The sequence below is a fragment of the Crocuta crocuta genome, unplaced genomic scaffold (genome assembly GCF_008692635.1).
Source record: "Crocuta crocuta isolate KB4526 unplaced genomic scaffold, BGI_CrCroc_1.0 scaffold116, whole genome shotgun sequence".
NCBI classification, from domain to species: domain Eukaryota; kingdom Metazoa; phylum Chordata; class Mammalia; order Carnivora; family Hyaenidae; genus Crocuta; species Crocuta crocuta.
Genome location: NW_027531562.1, coordinates 4,368,675 through 4,384,060, shown reverse-complemented (window position 1 = coordinate 4,384,060; position 15,386 = coordinate 4,368,675). Strand labels below are relative to the sequence as shown.

The 15,386-nt window shown below is 34.5% G+C and overlaps 1 protein-coding gene across 1 annotated transcript in view; it reads right to left on the bottom strand.

The window, feature by feature from the left end:
* PRKD1 (protein kinase D1) overlaps positions 1-15,386 on the bottom strand; it is a 319,505-nt gene that overhangs the window by 64,793 nt on the left and 239,326 nt on the right. The window contains exons 3-4 of the mRNA XM_077772733.1: positions 15,110-15,241; positions 14,125-14,285 (exon numbers count right to left, since the gene is read on the bottom strand). Of these exons, the coding sequence (XP_077628859.1) occupies positions 14,125-14,285; positions 15,110-15,241 (293 nt within the window). The remainder of the gene's footprint in view (positions 1-14,124; positions 14,286-15,109; positions 15,242-15,386) is intronic.

Genomic DNA, 15,386 nt, shown 5'->3' with positions numbered 1-15,386 from the left:
CTCCATGCCCTGCACTTCACAGAGTACAGGACGGGTAGAGTGCTTGGTGACTCTCAGTCGTTCAGTGCTCTTCTGTTACAATTCTGGTTCCGCTGAACTGCCTGCCAAGTACGACAGATAAATGAGTCTGGCCCCTCAATTGGATACCCTAAATATGTATGGCATAAATAAAAACTAATCAACACCCTTTCTTAACATTGAAAAGAGTTGCTACAGGGCAGTAAAAAAAATGTGCCCTTGCTTAGTGGTGACTGATGCTGTATTTAACAGTGGAGAATGCATTTCTTCCTTAATGTTTGCTGCAATTTGTGAAAGCTGTCACAGTAATTAACATACATACTCTCATTAAAAATACAAGGTGGTCTGGAGTTTCTGAGTGCTAAAGTAGTCTTGAAAGTTACATTAACTTTTTTATTGGATCACTCTTTAGGTAAACAGAAATGAAGAGTAAAGGAAGTGTACTATTTGATTAAGTGATCCACTCTTTGCAGGGAAAGCACCAGAACTGTAGAATGGTTGCATATTATATGTGCTGTTCTTTCAAAATGTCAGTTACCAAAATCCTACAAATCCTTGGGATCTCAGAGGAAAGGGGAGACATAACATAAGGTTACCTCTCTTTTTACTTGAAGGCAATGTGACTTAATGCCATGCACTCTAAATTTACACACAAAAAAGGAGCATTTCCACTGATGGAGAAAATAATTTTGCATGTCAAGAGCTTCTGCTTTGGGGCTTCAAATGTCAGACTTGGTCTACACTTAGAAAGTGAATTAGAATAGTGGGAAGAGGGAGGGAGGCAAACCATGAGAGACTCTTGAATGCTGAGAACAAACTGAGGGCTCGTGGGGGTTGGGAGGAGGGGAAAGGGGGTGATGGGAATGGAGGAGGGCACTTGTGGGGATGAGCACTGGGTGTTATATGGAAACCAACTTGACAATAAACTATTTTTAAAAAAATGAATTAGAAGGTAAGCAGATTACATAGAAAAATCAAGAATAGTAACATTAGGAACGTATATTCCCATAGTATCTGACCCTGCCTAAGTTGACAAGAGCCTGGTCTGGATCTATGATCACACAGGCGAGTGGAATGAAGTAATCTGGAAAGAGGCTGTCCCACTGTTTATAGCCTTAAAGACACCAAGGAAAAGCTGGAAAAGCATTACATAAACACAACCCAAGGCTACAAAGGTTAGAACCTTTCCCTTCAAAAATAAGTGTAACTTAAGGGCTCATAAGGATAATTTTATGGTATTTTATAGAATCTTAATCTATAACAATAAATGGTGAATGCATAGCACTGTGTGTCCATGTATGTGCATCTGAAATAACATGGTAAGATCAAGACTACATTTTAATGTATCTCAGTTAAAAAAGAGAGAAGAATAAGACAAGACTTTTTCCTTATCAATTTTGAGTTTTAAAAATATAGGAAAGCACTACCTCAATAAAATTATACCACTTGGTGATATTTTCAGTACACAGCTACAGGGAAATAATCACAATGCTATTTGGAGAAAGAAGTATGTATGTTTGTTCATAACTTCTGCACATTGTTTTATCTGGCATTTCATCTTGAATTAATTATCAAAATGGCAATACTTCCAATTTTATTGAGAAGGGAGAGAGGAATTCATTGGGTTAAACAGAACAAAGTATCAGAAAACCATGTCTAATGAATCAAGTAAAATCATGCCGAATTATTTCTCAAGTTTCTGGAAGTCTAATTTATAATACCAATTTCAACCTTCTACTTTCTTCACATCTCATTATTATTTCTTCTAGACAAACTTTCATTTCTTTCGAGAGGGTGGAAAGGGTGGTAGAAACATTGCTGAGGACAGTAATTTTTTTTTTTTCCATAGTACTCAGCTAAGGGCTCACTAGGAGCTCAGTAGTCATGATTGGTCAGTAATTAAATGAGAAGGGACTGAAATCTGGTCAGGTCTGGCATGACATTACACTAAGCAAATTCCTGTGGGATGGGAGGCTGTTTTGCATCTTAAGATAGAGGACAGTGTTTTCTGTTTTAAGGCATGGCTTGTGGGGAGTGTTAGGAAAGCCATGGTCTCTTTTCTGAGGGGAACACAGGCCTTTATTTCCTACTTAAAGATCTAGTAGTTCCCAAAACCTATATGTTTTTAAATGTAGGTAACTGGTAAATGCCTCCTTCCTGCAGGAGAGTTCATGAAGAACTCTGCTACAGTGTTTACATTTAGAGTTACATGTCTGGGAGCTTTTTTTGTTTGTTTGTTTTTCAGAGCATGAATTAATATAATAAGCCAGACATGTTGAATGAAATCAGGCAACAGCTGATTAGTAACACATCAAGTAGACCTCACACTCTTAATTTTACTGAAGGGCTCCTTCCTGACAAACCTACCCCTGCACATACTCTTCTAGATTTCCAGAGCTGCAGACATACGTGCTGGTTAAAGAATTCTTGGATGCCTTTCCTCACTGAACATATATACTACCCAGGTCTGAATCTGGAGAAAGAGTTTACACAATCATCAAAACAAATCTTGCAATATCTGGCAAATGTCCTGTAGGGATGTTATGGTGCATATTTAAAAGGAAAAATGACTTTTTAAATTCAGATGAATCACCACAATTCCTAGAACTCCAGAATATAAGAGTAATAACAGTTAGGGGTGCCTGGCTGGCTGGCTCAGTCAGTTAAGCATCTGACTTCGGCTCAGGTCACGATCCCATGGTTCGTGGGTTCGAGCCCCTGCCGGGCTCTATGCTGACAGCTAGCTCAGAGCCTGGAGCCTGCTTTGGATTCTGTCTCCCTTACTCTTTGACCCTTCCCTGCTCATGCTGTCTCTCTCTCTCAGAAATAAAAAAATAAAATAAAATAAAGTAAAAGAGTAATAACAGTAAAAATCTCTTCTTTCTGGATAGATTTCTGCTACTTTGGAAAATACCCTGGGAAATATTCATTTCAACAGAAATATCATCATAGTTTCATTCAGGATTAGAAATAGTTTTTTCCCCCGATTATTTGCTCATTTGAAAATAATCTACCTTGACTATTATAAAATGTATCAGAATCATATCCAGTTACAAATAGATAATGCAATAATGGTATTCTCTTTGTCTTCATTTTTTTTCTTGGTTGTTTTGTTTCGTTTTAATGAACAAAAACAGTAACTGAATAAGTCATTTCTCGGGGAGATATTCTAGGAAACTATGCAGGCAAGAGTGCCTTTTAATATAATGCTTGTCTTAATTAAATGTGAGTCAGTAAACTTTATGAAAATAATAGCAGTTTATGGGAAATTATAATTTAGAAAATATGCACCCTTAGTATTAATAAGTTAAACTGAGTATTGTCTATCTTTCATAAAAACCAGAGGATGCAAAAAGTGAGAATATAAGACAATCAAACACACAAAAAACTTCTGGAATGAGCAATTTACTTCCTAATGATTTCTATAATGCAGTCCGAATATTAGGAGTTCCCAATAAGAGTAGACTAGAAGCATATATCTATATATATAGTAAGAAAATGAATGAAAATATATCTGTCACTGTTAAAATAACAGAGTGGGAAAAAATGTCAAAAACACATAAAACTGAAACTATACTTCCATCAGAGAGATTAATAGAAAGAGTATTAATCATATAAAAAGATTCTAAGCAACCAATAAGCAACTCAACAGAAAAAGAGATAGGTAATTCACCATACATAAAATACAAATGGCCAGTAAATACAGGAAAATCTTTTTACCTTCCAATAAAGAAATAATATTTAGGCATAGAATTTTTTACCTATCAAATTAGTAAAAAAAAAGTTTAAAATAGCAATAAAATCTATTGTTGGGAAGAAGACAAGGCAATAGAAACTTACATACACTGTAGTTAGCAGTGTTATAAATCTAAACTTTTACAATTTTTTGAAGAACTAATTGTTAAAAAATTGTATATATTCTTCAATCCATTTGGCTTCCAAGAAGATAATCTACTAAATCCGTTTAACAAATGCTGACTGAGAAACCTACTAACACTTTTATAAATGCATAACAAAAACCCACAAAGATGCTTATTTCAGCAATGTTTAAAATTTAAAAAAAAAGAAAACTAATCAGTAGGAGATATTAAGAAAATTAATCTTCTCGGCAATATAATACTAGTAAGGTTTTACAAAGGCATGCATATACTATATCTGTTTGCAGACTGCCCATTTATGCAAGCTCTATATGGGCAGATAATTTATCTAACTTTGTACACTTTTACACTCTAGAGCTACAAACCTAAAAGTGTTAAATGACCAGGACATGAACATGGAACCATGACCATGTTTCTGTAACAATTCTACAACTTACACTCTTGTCACTGGTACATAGGTCAAATTTTATTTGTATAAAGAGAAAAGCCTGCTACCTTTTTAACAAACTGCATATAAACAAGTTTGAGAACAATAGTTTGTATGGAAAACATATCTTATTTGCATCAGGAGCCATCCCGTCAAGGCCTGGCTTTCTTTTGTATAACCTTTAGGTTATATACAACTTTCACAGAAAAGTAGACCATCCTTCAGTCCCTTAGATAATCTGCTCCTGATTGCAATGCAGGATGAGGAAGTGAAAAATGCTTCCCATTCTTCTTTGGCTTCATTCCCAAAGGATAATTTGAAGGGAAAGATTCTAATTCCCATTTCAAATTATGTCTGGAAGGCACTGTAAATTACAAAATTTAAAACAAGAATAGAAAAAATTACATGTACCTAGCTTTCTCCCTAAATTTTAAAAAAAATTTTTGAGAGAAGGCAAGTGGGGTAGAGGAAGGGGGAGGGAGAGAGGGAAAGGGAGAGGGAGAGAGACAAACAGAGAGAGAGAGAGAGAGAGAGAGAGAGGCTCAATCCCATGACCCTGGGATCATTACCTAAGCCAAAATCAAGAGCTGGATTTTCAACAGACTGAGCCACCCAGCTGATTCTCACCCTGAACTTTTCTAAGTTGGGCATGTTTTGAACTAGGATGATTTTTCCAAACATACAAATTTACTATTATTGAAGTAGATTTCTTCATTTTATATCATAAGGATCAAGATAACTTGACTTCTCAATTTTATTTAACCTCGTACATATTCTGGTTGTGTTTTCATTAGCTTCTTTTGTTAAAGTTACCTTAACAAGACCAAGAAAGAATGGCCACTAATAATGGTGTTTGAAACTTCTAGTCTCCTGAAGAAAAATAACAATGTCAACTCTCAATTTGCCACAAGTACAAAAATAAGGAAAACTAAACATTAATAAGATAATATATCGAAACAAGTTATCATAATAAAAGCACCGTTGTGTACTCAGCTTTAACATTTGATTTAAATGCCTTTCCTCCATATTCATGCTATCAATTCCTTAAGATAAATAAAAGGCCAGTTTTGGAGAGGGGTTTAATTAAAACCTCTATGAAGAAAATTTGTGAATTTTCCAAATATAATTTCTTCATGGACTGAGACCTCAATATACCCACTTATATACCATAGTTTTAAAAATAATTAAATAGATTGTGATAATACACTAAGGATTAAAAGCTCCCTTCCTTAAAAAAAGGTACATTCATCTTTAGGCAGTCCTTGTTTTATGCCTTACCATGCCAACTAAAACCTGTGTATAAATATATTAGGATGGTGGCCTCAACTTGCATGGTTCTGTGGTATCCTGGCTTCAGGATACAATTCCAATATGCATGCATTTCAGTTAACATGCTGCCAGGTAAAGTGTGTTCTGATGGTATTCTGTTCTATTCTCAACCTGTCTTGTCAGTTTCATAGAAAGACCACTGGGCTTCCTGCATTTCAGAAGGTTGGATTCTGAGCTAAATTCTCACCTGATTATTCTCACAGGGTCAATACCAATAATTGTTCGATGTCAACATATTACTATAATGTTGTATTACAAAAGACATATTCCTATTGTCAGGTGGAATTAGTACCTACCTCAAAGCCAGGACTCACAGGAGACTGAAACATGAAGTTATAAGGGCAAAAAGCAGGCAAAGGCGCAGAATAAAAGGGGAAAAAAAGACAAGAAAATGATGTTACTTGAAGAAAGCAATGCATGTTGTCAATAATGTTTTATATAGGTGCATTTTCAAGAAAAATGTTATACTAATCAGTCTTTACAGTCACAAAGACATCTGAGTTAGAAATGAATATTAACATTTAAACAGAGCTATAGACACTAAGTCAAGACTGAGAAAACACAGTTTACAGTTATGAGTTGGTAGAGGTTAAAAAAACTACTTGTTTTAGTGTCAATGATGAAAGACAGCTCTTTCACCTTGTTGAAAATAAATTATAGTCAGAATGAAGCATTTTTGACCTTTACGTGAAAGATTAGATTTTCTTCACAATAATTCATCCTCTCAATGGGAAAAGAATGAAAAAGGTCATCAAAGTAATCAAATGTTACGTAGTTGTTATCTGCCTGCAGGCAAGAATAAGCTGATGAATAATCAGTATTAGTAGTTTACAAACCTGGAAGGTCCAACAGTGGGTTAGAGTTTTAATGAGAGAAATATGCCTACAGTGCATTCTTTGCTCATTTTAGAGTCTTTATTGCATATCATTGTTTTATGTATGATTTCACTCAAGGTTGAAGTCTAAATCAAAAGTAGAAAGGTTATTCTGAAAAAATGTTTTAAGAGGAGTATCAGTGAAAAATATAAGAAACATCTTGGTTAAGTAGACAATAACATATCCTGTATTTAAACTGAATATCATATTCTTTTTACCCCAAATCAAAACTAAAATATAGCTCACTCTTTTTCTTAACAAAAATACATGGTGGTTGTTCTCTGAACTCCCATCCTATTCTGCAATGTACAATCTGCAATCAGAAACACTGGGAAGTAGCGTACACTTAGAGGTTCTGCCAAGAATAATTGTTACCCATCGATACCTCCTACATTTCTAGATTGACATGAAGCATGTGTAGAACTCAGGGTAAACAAGTGCTCATTTGAACAGATCCAAACATGGCTTTTGAGGATGTTGGGGAGGAACATCTTACTCTTCCCTATGTCCTTCTAGCTAGACTTAGAAGCAAATCTCAATGAGAAAGATTAACACAAGAGAATCTAATTTAATAGGTGTATGTATGCACAGAGAATCGGCATAGATAGGAAATTCCAAAGACAATGAGGCAATATGAAACTTATGTGAGCTAAGGAGAGGGATAGGGTCTGAGGATATGGAGGGGAAGAAGGTCATTAGCAAGAAGGTGAAAGGAGATGTTTAGAAAAAAGCAACTTATTTTATGGATATCAACAAGCTGATTTTAAAGTTTAGGAGGAAAGGAAAAAACCCCAGAAGAGCCACCATAATATTGAAGGAGAACAGCATAATTGGAGGACTGATGCTACCTGACTTCAAGACTTACTATAAAGCTCTAATAATCCAGACAGTGTGTTGAAAGAAGAGACAAATATAATATGACTTCACTCACATGTGGAATTTAAGATAAAAAAAACAGATGAACATAAGGGAAGGGAAGGCAAAAATACAAAAACAGGGAGGGGGACAAACAATAAGAGACTCTTAAATACAGAGAACAAATAGAGGATTGCTCGAGGGGTTGTGGGTGAAGGGATGGGCTAAACGGGCAATAAAATGATAAAAATTAAAATTAAAATTAAATCTTAAAAAAAGAGACAAATAGATCAATGTATCAGATTAGTATGCCTCAAAACAGACCTTCAGATAGTCAAGTGATCTCTGACAAAGAAACAAAGGCAATACAATGTACAAAGATAGTTTCCTCAACAAATGGAACTAGAAGAACTAAACATAGACATGCAAAAAAAAAAAATGTAGACACGTATCTTACATACTTTAGAAAAATTAACTCTAAATGGACCACAGACCTTAATGTAAAGCACAATATTATGACATTCCTAGAAGATAACATGGGATAAAAACCTACATGGCTTTGGATATGGTGATGGCTTTTTAGAAATAAGATCAAAGGCACAATCATGAAAGAAACAACTGATAAATTAGAGTTCATTAAAATTAAAAACTTCTGTTCTGCAAAACATATTGTCAAGGGAATGAGAAGACAAGCAACAGCCTGGGAGGAAATATTTGCAAAATATTTGCAAAAGATACATCTAATAAAGGATTGTTATCTAAAATATACAAAGAACTCTTAAAACTCAATAATAAGAAAATGACTTATTTTAAAAATGGGCCAAAAACCTTAACAGACACCTCACTAAACAAGACATAAAGCAGGAGTGCCTGGCTGGCTCAGTAAGTAGAGCATCAAGATTCTTGATCCTGGGGTTATAAATCTGAGGCTCACACTGGGTGTGGAGATTACTTAAAAATAAAAATCTTTAAACAACAACAAAAGAAGATATAAGCAGACAGCAAATAAGCATATGAAAAGAAACTCTACATTCATATGTCATTAGGAAAATGAAAATGAAAACAATGAAATACAACCATATACCTATCAGAATGGCCAAAATCCAGAACACTGATAGTATCAAATGCTAAGGACATGGAACAATAGGAAGTCTCACTCATTGCTGGTGGGAATGCAAAATGGTACAGCCCCTTTGAAGACAGTTTGATGGCTTCTTATAAAACTTAACATATTCTGACCTTATGATCTAGCAATCAAGCTTTATGATTCTCATGAGAGTTAAAAACTTCTATCTACACAAAAACATATACGTTGATGTTTATAGTAGCCTTATTTATAATTGCTCAAAACTGGAACCGGCCAAGATGTCCAGCATTAAGTACATGGATAAGTAAACTGTGGACACCTAGACAATGGAATATTCTTCCATGCTAAAAGAGTTGTCAGGCCATAAAAAACATGGAGGAAACTTAAATGCATATTACTAAGTAAAGAATCCAATCTGGAAAGGGTACATACTGTATGATTCCAACTATATGACATTCTGGAAAAGGCAAAGCTATGGAGAAAGTAAAAAGGTCAACTAGTTAGCAGCGACTGAGTGAAAGGGAAGAGGGAAACAGTGGGAGCACAGAGGATTTTTAGGGCAGTGAAAATACTTTATATGATACCATAATGATGAATACATCATGATACATTTGCCCAAATCCACAGAATGTACAGCAAGGTTGAACCCTAAAATGGGACTTTCAGTGATTATGATGTGTCAGTTTAGACTAATCAGTATTAACAAAAGTACTGCTCTGATGAGTGAGGCTGATAACAAGGGGAGGCGATGCACGTGTTAGTGCATCTTTGTACCTTTTTTCAATTTTGCTGAGAAACTAAAACTGCTCAAAAAAATGAGGTCTAAAAACATTAAAAAGAGGGGCGCCTGGGTGGCTCAGACAGTTGAGCGTCCAACTTTGGCTCAGGTCATGATCTCATGGTTTGTGGGTTCGAGCCCCACGTTGGGTTCTGTGCTGACTGCCAGCTCAGAGCCTGGAACCTGTTTCAGATTCTGTGTCTCCCTCTCTCTCTGACCCTCCCCTGCTCTCATACACACACACACACACGCTCTCTCTCTCTCACATAAATAAATAAAACGTTAAAAATTAAAAAAATTAAAAAGCAAGAAATTAAAAAATCCTTGTACATATCTTTCTATACATGTTTATACACATGTCTGTTGAATATAAACTGAGGAGTAGAATTGTGGGTTCACATGTTATGCAAATGTTAAGGTTTAGTAGATAAATGCCAACCATTTTCCCAAAGTTGTTGAACCAATTTATATTCACAGTAGTAGTGTATGTGAATTCTAGATGCTTAATATCTTCATCAATACTTGTTATTATCAGCTTTATTTTCAATGTGAGGCATTCTGGTGTAGAGATATTTCACTGTTCATTTAACTTTAGACTCCTTGATAACTAATGATGCAAAGAACATTTTTATGTTTCTTGGCTGTGTTCTTTTATAAAGTGCTGTTTAAGCAAGTATTTTTGCTTGTATCTTAAATGGGTTGTCTGTCTTCTAAATTTTTGTAGATGTTCTTTATATATTCTGGACATGCGTCTTTTATTATATACATATGTTGAAAATATCTTCTGCCATTCAGTGACTTGCTTCCCATTCAATGGTATTTATTGCTGAAAGCAATTTCTTAATTTTAAATGATGTCCAATTTATCAGTCTTTTTCCTTTAACATCGGTGATTTGAGTCTTGTTTAAAAAGGCTTTCCCAACCCCAAGTTCTTATAGATATTCTTCTATATTATCTCCTAGAAGCTCCCAATGTAACTTGAATTGATTTTGTATGTGGTATAAGGTAGGATAAAGATTCATGTTTTCCAGATATCCAATTGGTCCTAGAAATATTTGTTGAGAAGACCATTCTTTTCTCATAGCAGTGATATTCTTGTCAGAAATCAGTTGGCTTTGTCTATACACGTAGTTTCAGAACTCTCTTTGTTCTGTTTGATTGGATTATTGTTCTGTTGTTGCATAATACCATAAATTAATTTTGGATTAGACCTTGTATAATCTATGTTGTCTTAATGGTGGCTTTATCACATGTTTGAAAATTCTCCAGCTTGATTCTACCTCAGGAGTTCTCAACCTCAGCATGACTGATATTTGGGGCCGGACACTTCTTTGTTGTGGGGGCCGTCCTGTGCATTGACTTCTCTGCGATTTCCTTCTTTCTGAGACATTGGTCCCTTAAATTCTGATTGCTCTGGTTGCTTCTGGGCACCTCCAAATATTTTGTTCTGTCCTCTTTGGTTATATTTTATTCAGGTTGTATAATTGTCCCTTGTAGAACAGTTGATCAGATATAAGCTTCTTCATAGGTAGGAACAAAAGTTCTAAAAGAGATTATTTAACTTTTGCCTAAGATTAAGTCTTGTATAACATGGTCAAGACTGGTTTTGATTTTCCCCCAAATACTACAAGAATATTGCTAAATAAAAATAAAAAGATGAATAAAGCATAGAGAAATGATAGGATTATTTAATCCTGACTTCTGTAACTTTCTTGTCTATAAAATTCATATAATCTTAATAAGTACACTTATATGTAATGATACAATATATTAATGTATTCTACTCACGGACCTACTGAATTTTTCTCATTTTCTTCTAATACTGGTGATGATGTGCAGAAAGGTATATACCCCTGCTGAGCTATTATATCATAAATTGACTTCATTTTGGATCTTCTTCAAAGATGGACTGCTTTATGGTTGGTATAAGGAATATAGTTTACTGCCAAAATTGATGATAGATAAAGCCTATTAAATGATTTATGTTGTTATGCTCTTTTTCTATCTTAGCAGTCTTATGGAAATCTTAGATTCAATTTATGTGCCAAAAATGAATAAATTAATAGAATTATCAGCATCTTAATATGCATGTGAAATGGTGATTTTAGAGTCAAAACAAGACATCAATTATGGACAGGAGATATATTTTCTTACATTGAGAGAAAATCTATACACTTGTCATGCCAAACTTGTAATACGGGTGATATAATGAAATTAATAAGCAATGTTATCTTTATCTTGGTCATCTTCTTTTTGGGAAATGGAAAAATATCCTTTATGGTATGTAGAACTAAAAGGTTTTATACTATTGACATAATATTGCTTTTGATTAGGCATTCACTCTAAATTTTAAACTGCAATTACTGACCTTTTCTGCCTTGCCCAGGGATAAAGAGGGATATATTCACTGTACTCCAACATGCTTGGGTAGAGCAAGGTGGCTTTGTTCCTACATAAAATAAGTAGCCAATGCATGACCATGACTGAATGCAAATGGAAAGGGCCAGTATTTCTTCCTTTCCCAGGTATTGGATAAAACTAGAGAAAAACAGGTATCCTATGCAGGCACAAAGAGCTTTGATACACATAAAACGTGACTTTCAGAGCCAGTATGTCAAATAGTGTCACAAACATTATTTCCATGGGCATTTCTTATTTAATGGCTACCTGTTGGGCATTTTATATAAGATTATGAAAGTTTATGATAACATTTTCAAAGTATTTTATGGCCTCAATATTTTCTCACAAATATCTGATTTGATCATGATTTTACCAGCATTCTTGACATTGTTGAAATCCGATTTTTAAAAATATATATTATAAAAAACATTTTAAGCAATCTACTATAAAAATTTCCATTCAGCAATAAAGCACTAGTAAATTTCAACATTTCATGTAAAATATAGCTTGTGATCAAGTAATTCAAATAGTGAAATAATTATTTAATTTGGCTAAATAGAGCAATTAAATAATTTGATTTAAAAACTTGTGTTAAAGTCTATAGATGTAACCTAATTATATTTACATATAAATTGTATATATTTATAAGCATATGCATGCACATAATTTAAATATGTATTTAATTTATACTTATAAGATCTAAATTATATATGTGATGTTTTGAAGTATATATGTATGTCTGTCTATATATGTATATACATGTATTTGCGTGTATATGTATATATTATAAAAAGCTGAGAAAGATCTAAAAGAAGAATCTTTAGCATTAATCATCTATATTCTAATATTCTAATAATGAAAGGCTTTTAGATTTGTTGTGGGATGTTAAATAATTTTTAAAGAACTTTAAAAACGATATACAATTATTTTACAATTTCGTTTCTTAAACTTACTTGTAAGTGTTCTATAAATAGTATGAGTCTCGGTGACTATCTTAAAAGCAAGAGTAACTGCTAGAACTTGAAAAGTCACTACTTATAAAAATTCAAACTAAATCAAGGAATTTCAGAATTGAGAGGCTGACATGATAGTTATTTGAAAAAGTAAATAGCTTCTGATTTGAGCACCTTTCTTTCTTTTTTTTCTTATGTTTATTTTTGAGAGAGAGAGAGAGAAAAAAAAGTGTGAGTATGGAAGGGGCAAAGAGAGAGGGGGACAAAGGATCTGAAGCGGGCTCTGCACTGACAGCAGAGAGCCCGACATGGGGCTTGAACCCACAAAGTGTGAGATCACGAGCTCAGCCAAAGTCAGATGCATAACTAACTGAGCCACCCAGGTGCCCCCAATTTAAGTACCTTTCAATGAGAATATCACTAGTTCCAACTAATGCAACATTATGCAATAATATAAAATGACACACATACATTCTGACATTACCAAACATAATATATTCTTCTAGTTAGTGGTAGGATTAAGTACTTGCCTTTCCCCAGGAGACTCACTTCATGAAAGACTGAAAACACAACAAACTCTCAATTTTCAGTCAGTCAGTCTTGGAAAATAGAATATGTCATTTTTCTACTTACCAAAATGAGCATGCATTTGAATTATATGTCTGGTTTATGCTGTAACAAAACTGAAGTGATAAAGATAACAATAAAATTTTTTCCAAACAAAGGAACAAATGTTTTTTTTCCAAAAAACATTTAACCTTAATGTTTTAATAATTTTAAAGTTTTTCCAATTGATTTTTTTCAATAGCTAGTTTACTAAAAAGTCTTTAGGGGGAGGGAGAAAATATTGGAAATTTAAAGCCTCACATTGTTAGTCTATTTTCTTATTTTAAATAATTCACATAATTACCACAATTTTTACTTGGTTTTGAATGTTTGGAAAATTTAAATTTCTTAAAGAATATTTAAGTCCTATCCATAAGATAAGTATTTTAGAGCTAATGCAAATATTGAAAGCATTCAAGTGTTATTGTTCTCATAGCATCTGTCAATCAGTGTCACCCTGACAATACCTCGGAATGTATGCCAGTATTGCCAAGAAATTAAAGATTTTGATATTTTCATAAGAGCAAATTTAAAATTTTCTCCTAGATTAGATATGCAGCTATGTCACAAAGTACTCTAATAATCTTCAGAGAACATCTTTTATATCTGGTTTCCAAATTTTAACCAAGTGTGTTTTGTAACATTCACACATTACTTTGTGCTGCTCTGGCCCTATGACCATGATGAAACCTACATATTTTCTAATTGCCCTGAGCTCACAGATAAAAAGCAAACTCAAAGCTGTTGAATATCTGATGAAGCAATGACCAATCTACAGCACCAACCCTGAGGAAACATAGTCAATAACACCCTGGCTGCGTCCTCCCTCCCGGGGTGCTGTCTTGGATTGACACTGTTATCACATTGTCCCACAGATCTCTCATGCAAGCAGATAAATGGATAAACAGGAAGCTGTACCAGGAGGGGCTCATCAGGGGCACTGGTGGAGAGCTCAGCAGATGCGGTGCGGATGGTGCTGAGCCCAGTGAGGGAAACGTTAGAGAGCCTTCTCCTCCTCACACCACTGCAATTGTTGGGGATTTTAAATGCACATCTCTTATGGTAATTCAGTCCGCATCCTGGTAAGAGAAAGAAAAAATGATTTTTGTTCAACCATAAATTAAAAGCTCTTCTAGTATTAAATTATGCATTTTTAAAAATAGTACTATTTCCATTTTTCTTGAGGGTATTTGGAAATTCAAATTTTCTTTTGAGCTTTTTCTGATTTCTTTTCAGAAACTGTAAATAAGGTGGGTTTTGAATTCTGATTCTATTGGATGAGCTCAGCAACTACTCTGATTATCATTTTTTTTTATAATGCTCCTGGATATAATGGACTTGGGCTTTAAGGGACCAGATAAAAACCCAAAAGACCCAAAGATATCACCGAGGCATTTTTAGCTGCCACAAGTCCTAATGTGATTGGACAAATAAGGGAAAGTTAATCACAGTGCATCACAACTTTCGAACTTGATGTGAATCCTGGTTCTATAATTTTTTTTGTTTACATGACCAGGCCACCACTCTATAGCTGAATGACCTTGCATGCTTTGAATAACCTCCTAAATTTCCACTCATTTCAACAAACATTTATCAAATGCCCACGAATCAAAATTGCGACTTAAGAAGCAATTATTATTTTTAGTTTGTTGCCAAAATAACCAACATAAAAGAAACATATCCACATAGTACAGGGAAAACCATATGAGAATCAGGTTTCCCAGATCAGAGCAAATAGGCTGAAGACAGGAAATGTAAAGAAATGAACAGAACAGAATCCATGCACACACACACCCTCGCCCCCCACATCACTGGAAGATGTTATTGTAAAGGGCACAATATAAGCAGGTAACTCATGTGTTCTAGCATGGGATCAACTTGGTTAGGGAAGGAAAGACCTTACCTTCACATTTAAGGCCTTGGCGCACCAACCCCCACAGCATTTCTCCACAGTGATCACAGAAAGCGGGAGCTCTGTACGAGTGAACAAAAAGAGCGTGGGGACGAATCTGAAAGTCTTCAAAGGTGGCGGAAGCTGTAAAAATAGTAACATTGGAAAATAAGTAGAATGGATACTCTGATCTGTAGATAATTAGTATACAGGATAATTAATTTTTTTCAACGTTTGTTTATTTGTGAGAGAGAGTGAGAGAGAGACAGAGTGTGAGCAGGGGAAGAGC